The 24,282-nt window shown below is 34.3% G+C and overlaps 1 protein-coding gene across 27 annotated transcripts in view; it reads left to right on the top strand.

Annotated features, from left to right (window-relative positions):
* The window catches only part of ADGRL2 (adhesion G protein-coupled receptor L2), a 604,130-nt gene that overhangs the window by 546,670 nt on the left and 33,178 nt on the right, over nt 1–24,282 (top strand). For 21 of the 27 annotated variants that reach the window (XM_081056956.1, XM_081056979.1, XM_081056978.1 and 18 more), the window contains 7 exons: nt 426–535; nt 6,746–7,546; nt 13,684–13,977; nt 14,527–14,630; nt 15,497–15,682; nt 16,565–16,603; nt 19,419–19,602. In XM_081056956.1, the coding sequence (XP_080913082.1) occupies nt 426–535; nt 6,746–7,546; nt 13,684–13,977; nt 14,527–14,630; nt 15,497–15,682; nt 16,565–16,603; nt 19,419–19,602 (1,718 nt within the window). Of the gene's footprint in view, nt 1–425; nt 536–5,728; nt 5,809–6,745; nt 7,547–13,683; nt 13,978–14,526; nt 14,631–15,496; nt 15,683–16,564; nt 16,604–19,418; nt 19,603–24,282 lie in introns of those variants that run through there. The other 6 variants (XM_081056960.1, XM_081056961.1, XM_081056962.1 and 3 more) reach the window with 2 other exon arrangements.

Raw genomic sequence — 24,282 nt, 5'->3', positions numbered from 1 at the left:
TTCTGAGCTATTCAATTTATGATTCTGTTTCTGTTTAATGGTAGTATCATTTTTATTGTAATTTTAATTCTTACATATGGCGAATATCCTGGTAAGGTTTTGTTTTGTGTTGTTTTTCCAGTACATGTTGAATATGTTAAAAATTCCAATTAAAATGTATAGTAGAATAATAGAGAACTGTTAGCTATTTTCTTTTTACTTTGAGTTAAGGTTTAGTGTGATCCATGATAAAGAAATATTACGACATAAAGAAAATACGCCTTCAGTAACTCTTTAATAATGAAGAACAACCTAATATCAGTTGAATGGTTTGTTCTGTGGTACTAGTTGCTTGAGGGGGAAAAAAATCAGTTGTCTATTCTATTTCTTTAGTAAAAATACACAAATTAGTATGTCACACAAGTTTGATTTGTTTTGTTTTCCAGGTGCAACAATCGAACACAGTGTATAGTAATTACTGGGTCAGATGTATTTCCTGATCCATGTCCTGGAACATACAAATATCTTGAAGTCCAGTATGAATGTGTCCCTTATAGTAAGTATGAAATTTTTATTTTCCTCTTTCTCCAGCATTCTTCATTGATGCTGAAAGATTACACATGTGAAAGAAGCATATGTTTATGGCCTACCAAACCATTATGCATGCAGAGCACTAACAGACTTGGGCCTCCAATTAGCTTCATGAAGTGTGGAAGGAAGCCATAGTGTGATGCTGGCCAAGTGTCTGTCTGTGTTCTTAAGTGTTTGGCTTTTAAGGCTAGTGTTTTTCCAGAAAACAAACTTGAATTAGCTATTCAATAGGGCAGATAGAAATCTGTACTTTTGCCCGATACCAGTTGCTGACAAATTGGTTTGGCTCACAGTTTTGTAAAGGAGGAATTGACTTTGGTTTTAATCATGAGCTACTTGAATGGCTACCTGCTGTTGTGGTAACTTTAGTTCCTGGTAAAAGCTACCATTGCAGAAACTGAGGCAAGTGCTTTCCTTTTTGTTCCTTTGTCCTTAAGGGAGCATTTCTTTACCAAATTCCATGATGAGGTCTTAGCACTAAATAAAATAGATATCAAAAAACCTTGCACACATTTCTATTTGTAATCTGGCACATCCATTTTTAGTGAGACCCTATAGAGGGATATTTAATATTCAATTGGAAATTCCATAAGTAGGCTTCAGCTAATGTTCTAATTCTGTGTAGTTTGCCTCCTAATCTCAAAATTGATACTTCTCAATTGTATCCTATACTTTCAGTATACATTTTAAACAGGTAAAAAGTTTCAGTATATTACCTAATTTTCATAAGCTAGGTTGTTTGATAGCATTCTTGTCTTCTTTACTTTTTTAAATTTGGGGGGGGGGAATGTGTCATGTCACCTTAATTCATAGGCATTTGAATTAAAGTTCTATAGCAGCATTTTTATTGATTTGCAATAGTTTTGTACACCTCCCTTATTAAAAAAAAATACTAAATTCAAACTAAATAATGAAACTGCTTTTTCCAGAACCTCAAAAACCTGATCACTAGTTCTGATGGGTTCCTATGTCCAAACCATCAATCTTTCTAAAACCAAAGACCCGCATTCTGATAGATACAGTGTGTCCAATATGCTAGTTAATGCGTTCTTACACATCTTGTGAAGGCACTGGCTCTCTATTTTCTGCCACAGTTTTGATAAATTGGCTTTTTGTGGGGTATCAGTTAAAGGCCAAACACAGATGATCTTTTCTTTTCATTCCTGCTCTGTGTTCCTGTGTTACTGTGAAATGGATGCTTTTTTATGTTTTCAGTATTTTCTATACCGTTTGTAGGACTGGAAGCCTACTGAGTGCACTGATCTTTATATCATTTCTCCTGTGTGTAGTGTCGGTGGCTTACATAATCATTCTCCTGTGCCACTAGAGGAACATTGTATTTTTTTTTTTTTTAGCTAACCAAAATTTTGTTCCGTAAAAGTCACTTTCACTTGAATTTAGCATGGTTTCTGTCCTCAAATTAGAAAAGGAATACAGCATCCATTCCCAAACAGTGGAATCAGTCAGAGCTGCCAAGAATTGTGTCTTTCTGGAGCCTGTTCCTGTAACCTAGTCTATAGACCAAGAACAGTGTTAAGCAAATATCATTTTCAGACTCTTAAGTTATTTCTTGCGCTGTTTAAGAAAGGAAAATGTGGATATCTTCTGGAACATCTAACTTTCAAAATTTTGCCTTTTCAGTTCTCCAGAAGTATTGTACAATATGCACTAAACTTGCAAATAGCTATACTCAGAGAAGTATTTGTTCTTTTTAGTTTCTGTCCTATAAAAAAATCCAGGAATTAATTTGTTGTTACCTTTCTAGATGTTTGCATAAGGCAGAAATAAGTCTATGACTTTTTAACTACTCCTTGCTAAAGAATTAATTATTATTCCTATATACCGTACAGTAGTGACACACTATCAATTGCATAATTTTTACTAATGTTAAAATATAATACAGAGGATTTTTTTAGACTGTTCTGATCTTACATAGGACTGTGTATTTCCTTATCTCTTTTTCTCCTTTTTCTCTTGTTTCTTTACGGTTCTGTCCATTGTATCCATCCCTTACACTTGCTTTTATTTTTAGCCTATAGCTTTCACTTTCCCTTTGTTTTAATAGGTTTCTGTACTTGTAATATTTGCACTATACTTAGTTGATGAAAGTTGTCACCATCAGGTAATATTTATTTATTATGTGTCCTTGACCATCTTGTTTTATATCAGCTTCTCTCCAAAGCAAATTCTCTGGAGTTTGTACACACCAAACTATTTTCTCCTTTTTAAAATAAATTTCAGAAATTTTTCATGATTTCTGAAAACGTTATGATGAATTTACTCAACAGAGTCCATTGGAAATGCTGTTTGTTTTACTATGTATGTTTATAGGCAGGCACATTTATATCTGACATTTATACTTGCCCAGATAATGTCTGTGTTAAAAATATAGGTTCATAAGGCATCCTTTATCATTAACAGAAGTGTTAGTAATTGAACGTATGTGTTTAAAAGAATTCATAAGGATCTTGTAGGATAAAGAAAATAATCAGATTGGAAATTCACATCTTACAGGATTTGAATTTGGTGGCAGGATTTGGTTTTGATTTTTGTACCCTCTTATTTTAAATTATCATTAAATTATAAAAAGTATACCATAATTTTAGCCACAAGTTTTACTTGGTAAAAAATAACCATTACTGTTTATTAAATCATTGTTAATGAGTACACTCGAGATTATTCACAATGAAATAGTGTGTCACTTCAGGTACAGCGTATATAGGCTTTAGTTTGTTTGGGTCAATTTCTTGTCTTGCATATCCATGTAGTTAGTCCTCCACTGCTATTAGCAGTTCGTGTATTTATGTTTGTTTGGTCTATAGAATAGTAAACATTTTGTTATGAATTAATTCATACAGTCTCTTACAAGTTACGGTATATATATGGCATGTGATGAAGAATGCTAATTTCATTAATTTATTGTGATTTTATATTCTGGGTTGATAGAATTTTGGCTATTTTGACAGATAACTTATCCTTTGCGTTTTCATAAAAATCATAATGTAAGGACATGTCTTTTAAATCTCCATGTCTTATTTGATTCACTAATCATCAAAGTATTTATTTGATTATTTCTTATCTTTACATTTGGGTAGTCTCAGTTTTCATCAGAATTATAAATTACATACTATTTATATCCATTTTATTTGTTAATGTAAGTATATGAGTTAAGTCACAAAAGAAGACTTCCTTCCCTATTTACTATTTTACTCAGTAGCTGCACTGTCATTTTAGTTTATCAAATAATAAAGCCCAGCCATTTTAAATTAATGGGAAACAAAATATACTTTCTATCTACATCCTTTGTTGAACTTATTTTAAGTTTTGTTTTTAGTGCATAACATTTTAATGTATTATTCCCATCCTTTACGTTTCATTAATTTCAATAAAACCACCCTTTCCTAAAAAAAAAGGAAAAAAAAGAATAAAGCTGTATGTAAATATAGTCTGAGCAGTCACAACACTAATGATTTCTCTTATCCTCATTTTCCCACCACGCCCTTCCATTATTGATTCTAAGCAGGTATAATATGCTCTTCACTGAGGAGTAATTTTAGGACTAGTGGTTTATAAAAAGAATTGTTTCATGTTAGTAACACTGAATTTCTTCTTTTATGGGATGCAGTCAGAATTACACATTATAGAGCAAGTATGTTTCCTGAAAGGAGTTAAATAGACCAAGTTGGGTGGGGGAAGTGGTGGCTTAATGTGGAATGTTATATGCTATTCCATTGGCGAAAATATTTCTGTGATATGTTTCTCCCTAAGGTTTTTTAGGAGGTCAGTTTTTTATTTCGGTGAATTATTGTAATTTTTAAAAATTAATCAAGCCAAGACACCTTAATGAAATGTTCACCTACAGTATCTTTTGCGTGATCAGTTTGGAGATACAGTAGCAACATACCCTAATGCCTTTTAATGAGGGAAGAAGGAGCAGCACAGAGATTAATCTGGTTACTTTATGAAATTCAGGCAACATACTTCAAAGCCTACATACAATCTAAAACAGTGTTTCATGATTTTTAATTACTAGAATACTATTTACCAACAAGAATCTCATGTAGCACCCTTCTTAACTGCATAATCCATTTCTGTAAACTTCTTGGAGGGAGGATTTTTTTCACATATAACTACTAATCAGGTTTGTTTTATGAAAGCATTTACCTTTTATGGGGTCTGTGGAGTCAAGGTACTTGCTTTGAATGCTCGGTATGATTGTTGTTGCATGCTAGCTTGCTTTCTGTGTAAATTGATGATGGTAGACAATGTCAAAAAAAGCTAACCATAATTCTTTCTTCCTTTTTCTCCTTGCCTACTGTGCTTGCTTTTTCCTTGTATGTATTTTGCTTACTTTTTCTAAAAATAGTTTTAGTATTACAAGTTTGAGATATGTAATTTAGAGAATTTAGTAAGAATTTTATAATATAAAATATCTATAAACCTAAATAAGTAAATTTACTAATTATTAGTGGGGAAGAAAGGCACTACCTGGCCCCACAAATCCCTGTTGGGGTAGGTGGGGGAGATTTGTATGTTCCTGTAAAGGAGGCTTTATTTTTTTATGGTTAAAATGTATTTTTCTAGAAATAGAAAATAATAGAAAAACAATTGAAACTTGTACTGAGATACATACTTATATATTTCTTCTTACATAAATATCTTTGAAAAAAATGTCAAGATGTAGCCATGTCAGTATTCATTAAGTTTGACCGAAGCTCCAAAATTAAGTTGCCATTTTTATAAATATATTTTGCTGTTGGTATTCTTAACCTAACTTTAGTCAACTTAATAATGAGCTCACATGATAAGATAAAAGAGATGATACACCTATGCATGCGTTTGTGTCTAGAGCATACATGTATAAAGTAAAACTCGATAAGACTGCTGAGTGACTTTGGAAAAGCAAGAGTATGCATACCATGCATTAGTGAAGAATTTCATTATTTATTCAGGTACACTAAGTGAAGCAACATGCCAACATATTTGCATTGCCTCCTTAATCTACTAAAATGATTGATCCATGTTCTTTTATGTAACTTTAGAATCTTTTTCCTGCTAGGTTTTCCTGTTGTGTGTTTCTCTTTATCCAAAGTAGTGCAGCTCTTATTCTTCCTATATTTAGCATCTATTGCGAATTCAGTCTTAGACTAATAGTCAATTTATTTTAATCTTTTTTCTTTTTTCCTTGCACTCTTTTTATTTTTCTTCCGATGCTTAAAATAGAAGTGGAGCAAAAAGGTAAATAACGTATACAGTCTGAACCCCAGCTCCCTGTTATGTGCCTTATGGATGTTACCTCCTCCCTTCCCTTCCCCCACAACACTCCTGACGTTAAAGTAATCAGCAGGATCTCATAAATGCACCTCATAAAGAAGTCGACTGTTTACAATGAAATTATATGACTGCTAAATCTGGTAATGGGATCAAAATTCTGAAGTCGGAGAGGGGGAACTGTCCTTTCTCTGTTTCTTTTTCACCCTTTATCTCTTTTTCTCACACCCTTGGATATTTTATTATTAAAGTGTCATGTTGCCTGGTTTCCAGAACCCTCTCCATAGCATGCCATGGTTACAGGGTCTCCTGGTCGTTTCATCACTGCTTTCCTTCTATTTACTTTTCTCTGCTCCTAATTGCATTTTCCAAATATTTATGTTTCTTCAATTCAAGCTCCTTTGTTTTCAGTCTAACTTCTGTAAAAGTTATAAATAAGCCTTTACATTGGGGTATTTTTTTTTTTTTGGTTTTATTTGCTTTATTTTAACGTTTTAATTTTGGAGGCTCATAAGTGGGCCTGGGAAGGAAGAGTACAAAGATTGGACTACAATAAAGTCCTTTGTATACCATTATGCACAAAGCTCAAAGTTTTAAATCTTAAATTACCAAATTATCAGATGAAAACATGGCAAAAATGTAAATTCTCAGCTCAATTATGAATGATCTTAAACCTAGGTTTATATTTGTGAAAATGAACCCCAGCCACTTTCTATGCTGGCACATTGGTAACTTGAAGAAAGAAGGGTAGTGCTTATATTAAGTGTATTCAGTATAAATTTTGGTAAAATTCAATGTTAATAAATAAATTTTTCTCTTGATTTATGATTACTAAAACTCATGTTTACTTGTGTATTTTTTTTTAACTTCACTTAATTTTTGTCTTTTTCTCTGTGACTGTTAGTTTTTGTGTGCCCTGGAACCTTGAAAGCAATAGTGGACTCACCATGTATATATGAAGCTGAACAAAAGGCAGGTGCTTGGTGCAAGGACCCTCTTCAGGCTGCAGATAAAATTTATTTCATGCCCTGGACTCCCTATCGTACCGACACTTTAATAGAATATGCTTCTTTAGAAGATTTCCAAAACAGTCGCCAAACAACAACATACAAACTTCCAAATCGAGTAGATGGCACTGGATTTGTGGTATATGATGGCGCCGTCTTCTTTAACAAAGAACGAACGAGGAATATTGTGAAATTTGACTTGAGGACTAGAATTAAGAGTGGAGAGGCCATAATTAACTATGCCAACTATCATGATACCTCGCCGTATAGATGGGGAGGAAAGACTGATATTGACCTAGCAGTGGATGAAAATGGCTTATGGGTCATTTATGCCACTGAGCAGAACAATGGAATGATAGTTATTAGCCAACTGAATCCATACACTCTTCGATTTGAAGCAACGTGGGAGACTGTGTATGACAAACGTGCTGCCTCAAATGCGTTTATGATCTGTGGAGTGCTCTATGTGGTCAGATCTGTTTATCAGGACAATGAGAGTGAAACAGGCAAGAACGCAATTGATTACATTTACAATACACGCTTAAACCGAGGGGAGTATGTAGATGTTCCCTTCCCCAACCAGTACCAGTATATTGCTGCAGTGGATTACAACCCTAGAGATAACCAACTCTACGTGTGGAACAATAACTTCATTTTACGATATTCTCTGGAGTTTGGTCCACCTGATCCTGCCCAAGGTAAGAATGCTTGATTATTAATGCATATGTCTTGTGAACAACTTACTTCTGGAAAACTTCTTCAGGTTTTTTTTTTCCTGCCTGTTTATTTTTTCCTCCTTTCATAAAGAACAAAGTATAATGTCACATTTCCGTTGTACATTTTAGCCTTATTTTAGTCCATTTTTTCTGAACTTCTTCACGTAAATGTTGGCTTCAAAACACTGTAGCATCATTGGTTATTTAGTTTTTCATTGCTAAAAATGTAATACCAGCTATAAACCTGTTAGCTGCGTGTGTGTGTGTGTGTGTGTGTGTGTGTGTGTGTTTGTGTGTGTGTGTGTTTCCCCTACCTGACTTCTGAATTGATTACAAGCTATACACAGACCTTTTAACTTCTTGGCGCCAGTGGTTAAGGGAAATACGTGTTAGGAAGTCCCAGGAGAATTCCTAGGCTTGATGTACGATGCCAGGCATAAGTGTTTTGATGTTTTGACGTGTGCTCTCTAGGCCAGAGAGGAAGGCATCCAACATCTTCCTGAATCGTCATACAACATACGCATTTTTACTTCCTGATAAATTACTGATGCTTTTAGGCCAGTATTTCTGTGACTTTAACTGTCACCCATGGATTGTGGGTGACAAGTGATGATTTGTCACCAAGTGACAAATGGTCCCAGGTGATGACTTATGAAGATGGATGGATCTGCTAGCCTTTTTTTGTGTTCTCTTGAGGTAACTTTATGGAGAATGCTATTAAGAAGTAATGCTAAATCTTTGGAAATATATTTTAGTTTAACAAGTGAATTCATTTCTGTGGGACAACTTTTGAGAGTAAATTATGTGAATATTTCACTAAAACGAGATCACCTCATACACATGATGAAAGAATAACCTATTATATTATTATAAAACTTGGGCTAATTATCAGTCTTTTCTCTTTAAACAATAGTATTTGTTTTAAAGATACAAATTAATACTTCAGTTTACTGAGTTACTTCAGAATTTTAGGAACCACAATGTTCTTTAGTGATTAAATCAATCTCTTCAACAAGATGGAACAGATATTAATATCTTGTTCTTCTGTTAAGGCCGTACACATCCATACACTTAAACATAACTGCATGTACCCATATTATTTTACAATATGCTGTTACTAAGTTCTAAATATTGTCATGGGGTCAGAACCTCACAATCAGAAGTCACAGCCTTTTGTTGGATATTTAATTTGTGTTATAGAATACCAAAACATGTGATTTTTGTTCATAAAATAGGAAAGAATGACACTGACTTTGCGCAAGGCACCCTTTTCTCTAATTCGTGTATGTCTAGAAAATTTTCGCTTAAAATTATAGTGGTAATATCCTATTGTTAAATTTTCAACAATTAAGTCTCCTTTTGGTGCATAAAAATCTTTATTGGTAGTATGTTAGAGTCATTTATTTTCAAATTTAGACATAATCTTTTTTCTCTTGAGGCCAGTAATTTGGGATGTTTCCTGTGTCTCAGTTATTTTTTTAAAAGCTGGTATCATGCTTCTTCTTTATCCTGTAGGTTTGTAAAAGGGACACCTCTGGAATGGATGAGGGTTGAATTGTTACTTGTCTTAACCTTTTTTGTAACCTGTATTACCCTCACAGCTGTTACATTTGTCTTGCCTGGTAGTAAATCTCTTCCTTTCCATTAGAAAAATAAGAGAAAGGAAATACTTTAAAAAATGCAAATTCATAATCAGGCAACACCTGAAAGATTGTGAATAAAGTTGAGTGGAGATTTAGTTCAACAAAGAATCATTGCCCCCATCCACTTGTCACAAAAGTATTTCATTTAATACAAGATGAGTAATAATGTTATTTTCCACATGTGGCTTATATTCTAGTATATAATTTGTTCCATTTCAGATGAAAAAGTCTTTGATAATTTAGATGCTTTTGGAAAGAGCAGTTACCAGCTTTGAAAATGAGAAACTTATATATATTTGGTAACTTGTGTTCCTACAGCTGTGTTTTGTTACCCAAAATAGTTAGCCATTCTTTTTCGTAATGGTTTCCACCGAGTTAACCATTCTTAAATAGTCCCAGAAAGTGAAAATTCATATTACCCCTTATTAAACCCTTAGTGGTAAAAAACTTTTATCTGACCTAAATTTTTCTTGCTGTTTTTTGAATCATGTTATCTTAATCTCTCTCCTTATAATTTATCTTTATATGCTTTTAGAGAGACTCCTGTTTCTCTCCTCCAGGATGTGTGCTAATATCTAGATGGGGCCTTGCCCCATCTAGGGGCAATATCTATTCTGGCCCATAAATTTAGGTCAAACCAGTAAGCCACCGTCAGCTTTCCAGAAACAAGATCCAAGAAACTGATGGGACAGAGCAATTAGAGATCAATTGTTTTACTTTCATACAAAGCAGTGATGTACTGGTTTGGCTGAAATTCACAGAGTCTTGTATACTGGGTTTGCTGCTATGTATGTTGCCAAGGCTTACACTGTGCTGTAAAATTAACCATTCCTTTCATTTTGAGTTGTGGATTGCTTCGTAATGCATGAGTTTCAATATTTTTTTTTTCCCGTTTACAAATCCAAGCCTTTTTATTTTTAACAGCACAAGTATGTTATTTCTTTGCCTTGATCATGGTTTTCGAATAATTTTTTCTTTTTTTCATTGAATTTTAGCTTTTTGTGATCTCTGCATTGTTTATGTGCTTCATTTGCTTAAACTAGGTCTGTTTTTCCTCTTTTCACCTTCTTTCTGTCTAACATGGGCTTAGGAAAAACCTGTTTCAGTTTTATTTTAACTTTTTTTCTCTTTAATCTGACTTTCTTTATATTTACCTTTTCTGTCTGCAAATTTGACAACCCAAATATCAAAAAATGTTGTGTCTTGGGTTTTGACAGCTCCTGAATAATTACTCTAATAAAGTATGACACATAGGAGGGAAACTTTTTATCAAGAGAGCCAGTTAGGTTTATTGTTTTCAGAAGTGTTTAACATATAATACATATTTCTTGAAACATCTTCCCACTGATAGTAAGTGCTCTCAATAAAAGATGACCACTATTTCTGAACATTAAATGAGGGTAAATTTAAGGGATCTGCAGTTTTGGCCTACCAGGCTGCAAACTGACTTGAGATGGAGTTCATTCAGAGAATAACGCACGCATGGGTGAGTTATTTTCTTGCACGTGGATGATGGCAGACTACCCTTAGAACAAAAGGGTAAAAATCTTTCCATGCAGGAAAAAAACTGATAATCAATAGCAAGTTCTTAGTAAACTACTGTAGTAAATAGAACCATTCCGTATATGTTTGTGAACATTGTCATGGGCCTCTATTAAATGTTTATTAGCATTTTATTCATACCGTTTCTAGGTCTCTGTACTCAGATGATAGTGGTGGGCAGAATGTTAAATGAATTAACCCAGACGTTTGATATGACATCCCACTAACTGGGGTAGAGCTCTGTAAAGCAGGATCTGGGTTTCAGATGTAAGATATAATTCTATTGTGAGTTGCCATGTTTTCTATTATCATTTATAGGATATTTTAGAGTTTTGAACTTGCGCCCCATAAGTTTTAGTATGAAACTATTGTTTATTGCTCCAGTACCTTACGCTACCTTCCCACACCTTGTCTTCTTTTAGAGATTTACACAGAACATAGTGTCAGTTCAGTGCTCCAAGATCAGGGCAAATTGCTTCGTGGGGTGCCATAGTTTCCCAAAGTCTATGAAAATCTTTTAGCTAGAAAAGTAAGAGCATAGCATTTAAGAGTATGGATAAGTGACCTTGAACAAATTGCTTAACCTTCTCTGGCTCAGTTTCCTCTTCTGTAAAAGGAAGATAACCATAGTGTCTACGTCATGGGGTTGTAGATTAAATAAGATGACCTGATATTTTTTGTATGGTAATTAGCATAACATTAACATAGTGTCCGGTACGTAAATGCTGAATAAGTGATAAGTTTTTATCATATCAGATGCCCTGTCTTCACCTATGGAAAAAAATATTACTTTTTAGAAGTACCACTGCATTTCTGTCTTCAACCTTACAAAAAATTGATTTCCCTGTGTTGCTAAACTTTGGTCTTGCAAAATCCCAGAAATTCTAGTGTTCTCCAAAGAAGTTTAATTTCGCCACTTAAAGTTTACTTTCGTGACGTCCCAACATTTTACTGGTTTGCCTTTGAAGAATGTGTTGATTTCCTTTAAACTTCTTTTGATGAACAAAAGGTGAAAAGCTACGGAAATTACCAAAAGTCTCATGCAAACAGGATGTAGAAGGTTGCATGAAATTTTAACAGAGGTCATTTTATCGCCTACCTTCATTCCGTTATTATGAATCTTTACTGATGTTTAGCTAACTGATCACCAATTGTAGTATTGTTAATATACATTTCAGTAATTAAGTATGTACTAATTAGTACAGTGCTGCGGGATACATAGATGGTGGAGCACTAAACCACTTTGTTCTGCCCTTTACTCTTTTTGCTCCAATTCTCCACTTGCCTCTCAAATTGGATTCAGCAGCAATCATTTGACACTTCTGCAAAAGATTGTGATGCTTTTGACAAATGTTAATTGAGAAAGCACTGAAAGCCTGGCTGCATTGTAATCAAAAGAAAATTATAGAGGTTTAACAAGATGTCAGGCAAGTGCTTTACAGAAAAAGATAGACGGGTTTGAATAGGTTTCTGCAGCAGCTGGCTGGGTGATGTTTGACTAATGTACACAGGCTTCTCTCATATGGTCAATAAATTATCCCTGGAAATAAAACATATGCTTCAGAAGTTTCTCTGGCTAGAGAAGGAAAAAAGGTGTAGAAAGTGTGTAGTGCACTTCATTGATAACAAGAAGTTTGTCACTACGAAAGAACTAGAAACAAGTTTTCTCTGATAAACTTTCCCTACTCTGTCAATACTGTCAGAATTGTATAAACAGCTGTTTATGGACCAGAGCTTAAAATAGTAAACACAGTGATAATAGGAGCTTGTTTTCTAATACGTTTTAACGTTCTAGTTTGTTTCTTATGTATAGAACAAGCATAACATAAGTTAATGTTTTTGTAAGATTCTTTTGAAAAAGTCGTTATTTTTAATTGGCTGTATTCATAACAATTTAAATTTAAGGCGTCATATGTATCAGGTTTTAGGAGCCGGTGTCTATAAATGTTCATAAAACTTGAGTGTGATCACATAATAGATTTCAAAAAATAGTATTATAAGTTTTACCGACAGAATTTTTATTGTTTAAACTAATTAAATGGTAATTCATGAAAGAAATTTTAAGCTCCATTGATTTTTTTTTTAACCTTTTTAAACACTTCTTTTTAAATTTCTGCTTTAAAATGTGTCACCGTAGTTCCTTTTATACTCTCTGTTAGAGTCAGCAAAATGTGTAGGGTTGGTTTCAAATTAGGTATGATTTGATCTGACCTGTTTTCTTGATAAGAGATTGCATTATAACCTCTGACCAGAACTAGTTGCCTTTATACCTTCGCTTTCAAAAGTAAAGATGTTTCCCTAAAACAGCACAAGCATGCCAAGCTTATCTTCTGTGTGGATCTAATCAGGCATGCTCAAAAGTCTCTCAAGCAAGAATGGCTGCTGGGTGGAAAGATGTCACAGTATTTATTTTCCTGCAAGATGTAGAGTGGGTGACTTTAAATTTTCTATTGTTCTAATTATATGTAATTGTCAGACTTGTTGATACTTTGAATTTGGTTGTTTGTAGAGTATGAATATATATAAGAAAAGAATTTTTCTAAATTACTTAATAACGTGATACATTTGGTATGTACATTGAAACTTTATGTCAAACTGTCCTTTATTTGCTGTTGGATATATATGATGAAATATACTTAACTTGTATTATCAAATATTTCATTGACAAGTAAACCTAACACAGAGTCATAAGCGAAATCTATAGTGAAGCCTAAACTGCCATCACTTAGCCAACAATATGAATAAATTGGCAGAAATGAAGAGATTTATTCTTTCTCACAGCTACTGGTGTTCTCAGTAATGCTCATTTTGTTGGTTTATGGGTGGTTGGATGGGTTCGGTTTTGTGTGTACGTGCATATACACATTCACACGTGTGCCTGTATGTGAGCACGAGTGTGTGTTTGAGATTAACACACTCATCTTTTTTCCACAGTGCCTACCACAGCTGTGACAATAACTTCTTCAGCTGAGCTGTTCAAAACCACTGTATCAACCACAAGCACTCCTTCTCAAAAAGGCCCTGTGAGCACGACTGGAGCCGGATCACAGGAAGGAAGCAAAGGGACGAAACCACCTCCAGCAGTTTCGACAACCAAAATTCCTCCTGTAACAAATATTTTTCCCCTGCCAGAGAGATTCTGCGAAGCATTAGACGCGAGGGGGATAAGGTGGCCTCAGACACAAAGGGGAATGATGGTTGAACGACCATGTCCCAAGGGAACGAGAGGTATTTCCTGTGAAATACTATACATACATGTTACATTTTAGTTGCAGTACATTCTGAGTTACACTGAAATGATTTTATTTGAGAGAGGAGATTCTTACAATAGCCAACTTTGTTGTTATTTTTGTTACTTCGGGAATGTAGCATCTATTGACCACCTAATGGTTTTTAAAATGTAAAAATCATTTAAGGTCAGGCCCTGAATTACCTCTCCCTCTTCAAGACCTTGGTCAAGCCTGAGAGCTTTGCCCGTGGACTGTAGTGAGGCTTCCTTCCAGCTGCCTTTTTCATTACAAGTATCATTTTGGATGAGTCCCAAGAAAATCAAGGGCTTTTTGTTTGTTTGCTGTAAACGTCTGATATTTCTATGCTGACTTTATATTTACTGTTGATAATCTGCATTTCACCCTACTTTTTGTCAGTTATTGTCAACTACTTCCATTAGTGTTTATTCAACATTTAACACGCAGGGTAGGATCATCATAGCTGATTTCCCGAATGCAGGCAGAAAAATGATTTCAATTTCACTGCTGTTTTCTGCATCTGTTGTAGGAACTGCCTCCTATCTCTGCATGGTTTCCACTGGAACATGGAACCCTAAGGGCCCCGATCTTAGCAACTGTACCTCACACTGGGTGAATCAGCTGGCTCAGAAGGTTGGTTGGAACCTTTTAATATGACACACATTGGTGATTAAGGGCTTTAACTTCTAACATAAATAATTTAGCTTTGCATGTTAAAACCAGCTTCGTTGCTCTTTGTTCAGTATAAAAGTAAAAAATTATGCAGAGTTTTGTCTGTAAACTATTTATTCAAAGTTACATATGTTTTGGGGCATGCTGTTTTCTATGTTAAGCTCTTAAATGAGTACATACTTGCTTAATTTTATTCATATTTAGTTAGTTCTGTTTCTTTTGATGTTTGTAAGACAAATAGTGCGTTGGCCTAATAAATCAAATATCATTATGTTTGCAACTGAAGCCACAGAATGCAAGCAGATGTTTATATCACAGATGATTATGATAGAATAAGTAGAAAGAGCTTTAAAAGAAATTAGTGACTTTAATATTACAGTGTAATGCAGTGACATTTTAGTTTCTTCTTTCCCATCTACCTTTCTGAAACTAGGCAGTAGATAATCACCCTCAGTATCATACTGATTACATTCTGATTTAAATTCCTGGATCATCGGAATAAATAAATCAGATTTTTAAACAACAGTTTAAAATGGTTGCCGTGAAACGAGGGAGCTGTCTGAAAACTTTTAAAAAGGATTTCTGGCTGGATTTTTTCCCCCCTTTTGTTTCTTTTAAATGTCTGGTTAAGAATTTCTCTTGTGTGTTGAGGATCTAAGAACCTTTAATCATCTGAAATGAAGAGAAGGTTATTGGTCTCAATTAGTTGCAGATTTTGACTTATTTGCAAATATATTTTTCACCACAACAAAGATACTCAGGAAAAGAACAAGAAGCCACAAACAGAACAAGAAATCTTACTGAGATAATATAAATTGGCATTTCAGATCAGAAGTGGAGAAAATGCTGCTAGTCTTGCCAATGAACTAGCTAAACATACCAAAGGGCCCGTGTTTGCTGGGGATGTGAGTTCTTCAGTAAGACTGATGGAGCAGTTGGTGGACATTCTTGACGCACAACTGCAGGAACTGAAACCTAGTGAAAAGGACTCAGCTGGACGGAGTTATAACAAGGTAGGTATTTTCTGTTGTTTTTTTTTTTCCATTAGACAGTTTCTGTGGCACCTCTGGATTCTTCTAGCCTTTGACTGCCCCTTTGACCTACACTCAGAACCAAAACTTATAAATTGGTTCATTTCCCAAGAAAGAATCCCAATTGAGAAAGGAGCAATATGGCTTTAAAAAAAAAGAAAGAAAGAAAATTACTTGGGAGCTCTTACCTGAGTTGGTGGCAAACTTCGTCCACCTGTTTGTGGTCAGCACTCTCACTTTAGAATGCATTGTCTGCACTTGGATAGATTATGTGTTCTACAGCTCCCATACTTTGTGTCCTCATACCTTCAGCTCTTAGGGTTCTAGCCAAATTGCGACGCATGTAGGAATGTTAGCCACTGAAATACTGTTTTCAGTGGCAGGTTTTGGGAGAAGGAGGCATTTCCCGCTCAAGGAATATAGTAGTGTATTAGTGTTACTTTCCCTCTGTAGGAGGAGCATAGTCTATTAGTGTTATTAATTTTTCCTACCATGACATAAATTTGGTAGTTATTTTAACCATACAATAAAAATAAGTATGTAGATGAGATTCATAGTAACCCCAAATCTGTGGCCAATGTATTTAATAGGGTGAAAAAATACTTTTTTTCCCCTTTTGACCACATATTTTGTCTTTAGTTTTATCGAGATACTTTGAATTTGTATACTTAGTAAAATATAGCTAAAAACTGTAAATACACAATTTGTGCAGTCAGTGTAGACTCAAAAAAATCCAGAAGACTACGTATACTACATAATAAATTTTGAGCTCAGAAACACCAGCTTAATCTTGGAGGATGTCTTCTTTCCTCATTTTCAACAGATAAAATCTAACCTCTGATTCTCTTTTCTTTTACTAAAAAGCTCCAAAAACGAGAGAAGACATGCAGGGCTTACCTTAAGGTATCTCTCCTGTGCTATCACCCTGCTTTCTCCCTGCTTCAATTACCTGCCACGCTTTATCATCTTGCTGCATGACCCAATGTATTTCAGTCTTTGATAATTATATAAGGTGCCCCATATCAGCTGTACAAATGTTGGCTTTTCATAGGTATATTACTCCCTGAATAAGCAAATCATTTATTTTTATAATTTTTGCTGTTTTTCCATTCATCTAAAATACAAGAATTTCAAAGAAATATCCTCTGAATTGGAAAGTAATCATGATAGTCTCTTTGTTTTGTTGTTCTTGTCATCTCTGTGGATTTAAAAACAAACAAACACAACAACTTGACTAAAACAGCTATGATATATTCTTGGCAGTTTATCATATCAAAGACTGTATAGTCATAATGTATGTGCATGAAAAAGTCACTGCTTTCTTATCTCTGTGGTATACTCTTAAAATAAAATAAGCTTTGTCCTGAAATTTTTAGGGGTCATTTGTAGAATCAGGTTGATACTGGGATGGGTTACTAGAAATGGAATATAAATAATGTGACAGTGCTACCGATATGTGTTATATGTTGTTTTTTTTCAGGCCAATAAGAATAGAAAGCCAGTGTTTGGCTTAGCATTCTTGTCCTCTTCAGCCGGTTTTTCTCCCTGGTAGATCCAAGTAATAGGAAACATGCTGAGGCTCACTGTGGAATTATACCATGCTAGCTCTGTGTGATAGATCAAAATAATAATACCACATTGCATTTTGTTTTATTCTGAATTTTGAAAGTTCCTTTTTGGGGGGATAGTTACTTTCTAATCTTACTCATCTGGGGACCATATCCCTAGTAAATCAAACCTTGGAGAGCTGAACTAATCCATATACATGTGACAACAAAACAAAATAACTTTGTACTTTTTGTACCACATAAAAGCTATGACTTCATAATATTGGTTGGCAAGGTCTAGAAAAAAAAGAATGGCATATCACTAGTTAATAATAGATATTGTGGGGGGTCTCAGAACTTTATAAGAAAAGGTGGTTGGAAAGTCTCTTTTTAGGTAGTAAAATTCTGAAAGCCCCTTTTTAGCCTTTTGGATGGGGGCAAAGAAATAACTGCTGAAGAGTATAAAATTTGTCACACTGAAACTTTCAGTTCACTGTTAAGGTATTAGTTAATGTGTGAAATGTAATAATTGGTATGTTGCCCAGGACATGTATCTCAGTGGGAAAAGAATAGCTTTCTTTCTTTGGCAGGGAGAGACTACTTCAGGAATATGATTACGCTAATCATCATTTTGATTCCACTAGAAAAGCACAAATGGTAATAAATAAGGAGTGTTTCAAATTAATAAAAGCATGTCATCGGCAAGTTATGTGTACACATAGTAAATTTTAGCATGACCTTAATTTCTGGCCAGTGTCATTTTCAGTATGTCACAGATGATCTGCTCTGTTCAGATAAGACTAATAAAACTTCTTAAATAACAAATCAGAAGCTGACTTACACTATGCAAATGAAGCAGGTTCCAGCTTTCTGACAGAGGATTCATTTGTAACTTAGATTAGAGGCTCCAGACTGTATTTTTTGGTGACTAATGAATCTGGCCTCAGCAGACCAATTTCTATTCCACTTTAGTTAATGGCTGCAGCAGTATCAGTGTGAGCATTTTGACTATTCTATTTGCCATCAGAGAAAGAAAAAAACCTGTAACACCACTTGAAAGTTTCTTCACCTGCCAGGAAGGTCGTGGTGGCTCACAAGGCAGACAGATGAGGATATTAAGATGGATTAAGCTAATTAATCTTACTCTGACAGTAGCCTCAAACAACTTCTCCCCCTGCTCATTTTAATATAGTACCTCAAACTAGCAATTTTTTGTTGTTCTTTGTACAACCGTATGTTCTTTTTGCCTCTGTAATTACCAACAGATCAAAACAACATATTTATGTGTTTAAAGACACATTGTGACTAGGTAAATGGGATAGAGCAAACAAACTTAGTGATTTCAGCTATGTAAGCCATGGTCAGTGTACAGCTACAGTAAGTATCAGTACAAAAGCCTGACTTTAATTGCTTAACCAACTGGGTTATATTTTTATTTAATGTCATTTTGCATAATAATAAACTAAACCTACATATATGAATATTTACAACTTGGATGTTTGTGAAGACAATTCTGCCTTTCTGTTTTCATTAAATTATTAGTATAGGCTTTAAATATTTTGACTGTTCTCTTGATTCATTTAAAAACAAATCATTGATGATGAATTAAGGTATTTTCATGTGTTTTTTAGTTGGACAGGGAATTGGTAGAGTGAAAATGTTCACAGATCATTTGTAAACTTTGAAATCATCTTGGTTCTTTCCCAATGGTAATTAATAGATAATGTTTTAAGGCACAATTTTGGTTGTTATTTTAGTTTAAGTTCCAAAAAACAATGTTTTCAAGCATAAATATGTCCAGAGACATCAGTGTTTTCTATTCAGAATATTAGGTCTTGGGATTTTAAATAGGAGTAATACCTCAGGTTAAGAGCTGACGCTGGTTGTATTTCTTGTCAACAGCTGAGATGATTAGACAAACAGAAACAAGCCATCTTTTTACACTTATTCTTTAAAATCAAGTAGTAGTTTACTAATCTTCAGTTAGTCTTATTTTGAAATGGTCAGATGTTACAAGTTGACCAGATATATGTTGTCCAGGTGTCCTTCCATCTTGAGATAAGAGTAAATCATCATGACAGATAAATATTCCAATTGTCGCTAGTCAGTGATTGAAAATCACCTTGGTACTAGAGGCAGTCAAACTAATGACAGATTTCTAATGGATGCAGGCAATTGTCGACACAGTGGACAACCTCCTGAGACCTGAAGCTTTGGAATCCTGGAAGCATATGAATTCTTCTGAACAAGCACATACTGCAACAATGTTACTCGATACATTGGAAGAAGGAGCTTTTGTCCTGGCTGACAATCTGGTAGAACCAACCAGGGTCTCCATGCCCACAGAAAATATTGGTAAGTGAATCTATTGTCAGGTTTAATTTTGATTTAGAAGATAGATGTTTAAGAGAATGGTGTTTCCGTTCTGAATTTGTTTATTCCCAGTGCCAAACTTCTCTTTTGTCAAATTATTTTTGTCTGTTAACAAGAGATGTTGTTGATCACACTTCATAACATTAATGCAAAAGCCCTTTAAAAGTTGGTTTCGTATGTGTTTGTTTTTTTTTCCAGCTGAAAAATCATTAAAGGAAAAATGTGTTAGAGTACTTAAATGCCTGAATATGGATTGCTTAAGTCATAAAAGTGCTGGCTATGGAACTGGAACTATGGCAAATGCTTTTCCATTTGATATAATATGTTCCTAATGAATTTAAATTACTTTCTGGAATGTTTTCTCCCAGTCAGATATTTTAGACAAACAGAATTTGAGCCAAATATTTTTATTAAACATGACTGCCTTCAGGTGAAAATGTGGTCAGTGAACTACATCTTCCATAATGCAGAATATCCTTGCTTCATAGATTGCAAAATAGCTGCAAATAGTTTTGAAGCATAATTTAGAATTGAAATGCTGTCAACAAGAGGTAGAAATTAACTTGTGATGATCTCTAAAAGAAGTACAGTGAGTACAGTAAAATTCATTAGGCTTGACTGATGTAGAGTTGGTTATTCAGGGAGGTGGAGCTCAGGTGAAGTCTCTAGTATACCTCAGTAAAGTATAAGTTTCCCAAGCAGAAATGTAAAAACACCAGGAGGTATCACTGACTCCTCTTTCACCAAAAGGGTACATTGGAGCTGCAGATACTGAATGAGGTCTTGCTGTCTGGGATGCCATATCTTACCTAGCCTAATTGTGGCTGCCTAAATCATGGAACTTGATACTAATAATTGTAGAAAATGAAGGCATAGAGGAAGAAACAGACATTAATCAGATTATGATACATGGATTTTAATTCAAAAACTTGAGTTTATTTTAAATCACTAAAATTTTAGAAAGAAAGAAATATTATTAAAATCATATGCTTTTATTATGAGGTTTTAGAATGATAAATGTCTCATTAAACTTCAAATTACAGTCAAAATAATTTGGCCTGCCATGATCTGGGAGACCAGTCTTAAGGAAAATGATACTTTACCATAGCCTTAATAGTAATACAGAATAGTTAAAGCTTCCCTTTGGTCCTAAGCTTATTATTTTTGAGGTTAATTTATTTACTAGTCTAATAAAACTCCTAAGATACATATTAAATAAGTCTTCTCAAATGTTTCCAGTGATGGACTTTTAAGAATAAAGGAGTATAGACTTAATCATTTTAGAGGATGAGTTACAGAAAGTGTTATTTGAAGTGGTGCGTTATGACCTCAGTTTGTATTCTAAATCTTCTAAATGCTATTTTCAAAATGAAAAAAAACAACAGCCACAGCAAAACACAAAAAAAACCTACAATTTCCCTCTCATGCTCCCTCCAACAGTACAAGGAAATTTGACCATCCCGGTTGACAGTCTGTGCTCCCATCAGCCTCACATCATGCAGAACACACTATTATTATTACATGTCCGAAATATTTTTATTCCAGTTTGAGATGTAGTCTGAAAACGTAAATGTCCAGGAATATGTTTTTCTCAATACCTGTGTGTTTTTCAGAGTTCTAAGGGATTGTCCTTTTTTTAAAATTAATTTATTTTCAAGAACAGTTGACATTCAGTATTTGCTTAGATTAGTTTCAGGTGTACAGCATAGTGGTTAGACATTTATATAACTTACAAAGTGATTCCTCCTGATAAGTCTAATACCCACCTGGTTACTATGTATACATAGTTATTACCGCATTATTGACTATATTCTCTACAGTGTACTTTATATCCCCATGACTATTTTGTATCTATCAATAATACTTTTTCCTCTCTTCACCTTTTTCAGCCAGTCCCCCACCCCACTCCTATTTGGCTATGAATTTGTGTGCCGTCATTGCTCAGAGGCCATGCTAATCTTTGTGTCATTCCGATTTTAATATATGTATTGCCAAAGTGAACCCTGAAGGATTATTCTTCATATTTTTCATTTTTTATTAAAAAAAGAAAAGAGATTCTTGTAGAATGTAGTACACATTTTACTGACTTCTCAAAAATAATACCCCGAACTTACCATAAGCATATATTGATTACCCAAGAATTATCACTATGAAAGTTGTTTTACTTATTCTAGTATAGTAATGTCTTTTTGTTTCTGAGATAGAAACAATTTTGTGACAAACATTACATATGATTTAGTATTAGGAAAACATTCAACATTTTCCTAGGACTCGTTCTCTTTTTAGACAGGAGGACTAAAATGAGCCATTATCCTCTTATGTCCTCACTCTCTTGATGCTGTTATCTAAATTTAGGATGTGATTACATAGTGGCTTTGGATATTAAGACAATTTGATTTTTCTGCTTAGGGATTTCTCCTTGAATCCTTAATTTAACTTTATTGTATGGTTTACCCTTATGTATGACCTCATAAAATGATATAATTATATGTGGTTATAGCTTTTAAAAATCAGCTTTGAGGTATAATGTACATTCAATAAGAACAGCTGTTTTAAGTGTACAATTTGATGAGCTTTCACAAATGTGCACCCATATAACCAACAGCATGGTCAACATTTCTATCACCTCAAAAGCATTCTTCATGCTCTTTTGTAGTCAGTCTCCTCATACCCCCAGCCCCAGGCAACCACGGATCTGTTTTCTGTCACAATAGTTTAGTTTTGCTTTTCTAGACCTTCAGTTGAATGGAACCATACAATATATACTATTTTTTTTTATCTTGTTTCCTTTACATCGAATAATGTTTTTGAGATTCATTCATGTTGGTGCAAGCATCAGTAGTTCAATCCTTTTTGTTGCTGAGTAGTACTCCATAATAAGGACACTCCACTTCTTGTATATTACTCACTGGTTAGACGTTTAGGTTGTTTCCATTTTTTGATGGTTATTAAAGCTGCTGTTTTCCCAAGTGGTTGTAGCGTTTTATACTCCTGACAGCAGTGAGAGATCCAGTTGCTCCACCTTCTCACCAACATGTAGTATTGTCTTCTCAAATGTCTTTTTGATTTTAGCCTAGTGGTTTCTAGTGACATTTCATTTGTGTTTTCTTTTGCATTTATATGATTGTTAAGTTACATTTTGTTGGTAACTGTTCAGCTTTTCAAGTGCTTATTGGTCGTTCATTTATCTTTCTGGGAAGTGTCTGTTCATATCTTTTGTCTGTTTTTATTGGGTCATGTATCTTTTTATTAATAAATTATAAAGATTCTTTATATATTCCCAATGTAAATCTTTTGTCGGGTATATGTACTGTGAATGTTTTCCCTCAACATGTAACTTTTTAAAAAATTTTCTTAATGATAACTTGAGAGGAACAGAGGTTTTCATTTTTGATAAAAAATCTTCATTACCCAGCTTTAACATCTAGCTAATCCCGTTTAACTTGTTCTTCTTGCCATTGCATTATTTTAAAACAAATCCTAACATATTATGACTGTAAGTACTTGAATACGTATCCCATATTTTTAAAAAAACCTACAATATCATTATCACAGTTTAAAAGATTGACAAAAATAGTTCAAAAAAATAACAAAAATGTGTTTAAATTTACTTGATTTTTTGTAAATTTGTTAACAATTTTTTTAACCAAGATACAAACAAGTCTGTATCATACGTTTGATTGACACATTGCTCGAGTCACTTAATTAAAAGTCATTTCTTCCTTCATCTTTATTTAAAAAAAAAACACAACCTTTTGTGAATAATTTGTGCTGTAGAATTTCCCACATTCTAGACTTGGCTTGTTTCATCCCCATGATATCATTTTACCATGACTGATACATACTAACAATTAGATCTAGAGGCTAGATCAGGTCAGGTTTAAGGTCCCCACTCCCCCAAGACCTTTCTATTATATCATATTCAAGAGGCACATACACATAATGTTTGGTTGTTTTTCTTTGTGATCTTATGATTGATTGGGTGGTTTAGGTATTACCAGCCTCATCCATCCATTATAAAATTTCCTATCATTTATTTTCCCAGTAGGCTTAGCAGCCAGCATGCTTGTATACATTAATTTAGGTTTAGTTATATTGCAGTAACAAACCCCCCTACATTCACAGCAGCTCACAACAAAGGTTTATATTTCTTTATGCTGCATTACCACTGAGGCTTTGCCCTTGCTCCCTGTCTCCTTCAGTCTGCCCCATGGGACTCAGGTTGATGGAGCCCCGAACGTGCATCTTCTGGCAGAAGTCATAGTTTTCCTTATATGCTCTTACTTTCCTTCTTCCTTCTTCTCATTGCAGCAGATACTCCACGATGAATTTAAAAAGTAGAAGGACAGAGAAATATATTAAAATCCTATGTACAGAATTGGCTGTGAGTGACATTCTGGGTGGTTCTTCTATGAATCAAGTGTATTCACTTTTCAGGAAATCTATTGAACAAGGCGTACATTATTTCAAGCATACATAAATAGAGAGTATCTTAAACATCTGTGTTCCAGTCACCTGGCTGCCACATCTTAGTATTTTACCATATTTGCTTCATATTTCGGGGAAAAGAAATAGTTTCTAGATAATGTGTAAGCCCCCGGGTGTCCTCCTTCCTCATCAGGTCAAGAAAAGGCAGTAACCATCATCCTTAATTTATTTGTT

Source organism: Rhinolophus hipposideros (genome assembly GCF_964194185.1).
Source record: "Rhinolophus hipposideros genome assembly, chromosome: 8".
Lineage (NCBI taxonomy): Eukaryota > Metazoa > Chordata > Mammalia > Chiroptera > Rhinolophidae > Rhinolophus > Rhinolophus hipposideros.
Note: the sequence above shows the minus strand (reverse complement) of the source record. Positions and strands in the feature narration are given on the sequence as shown.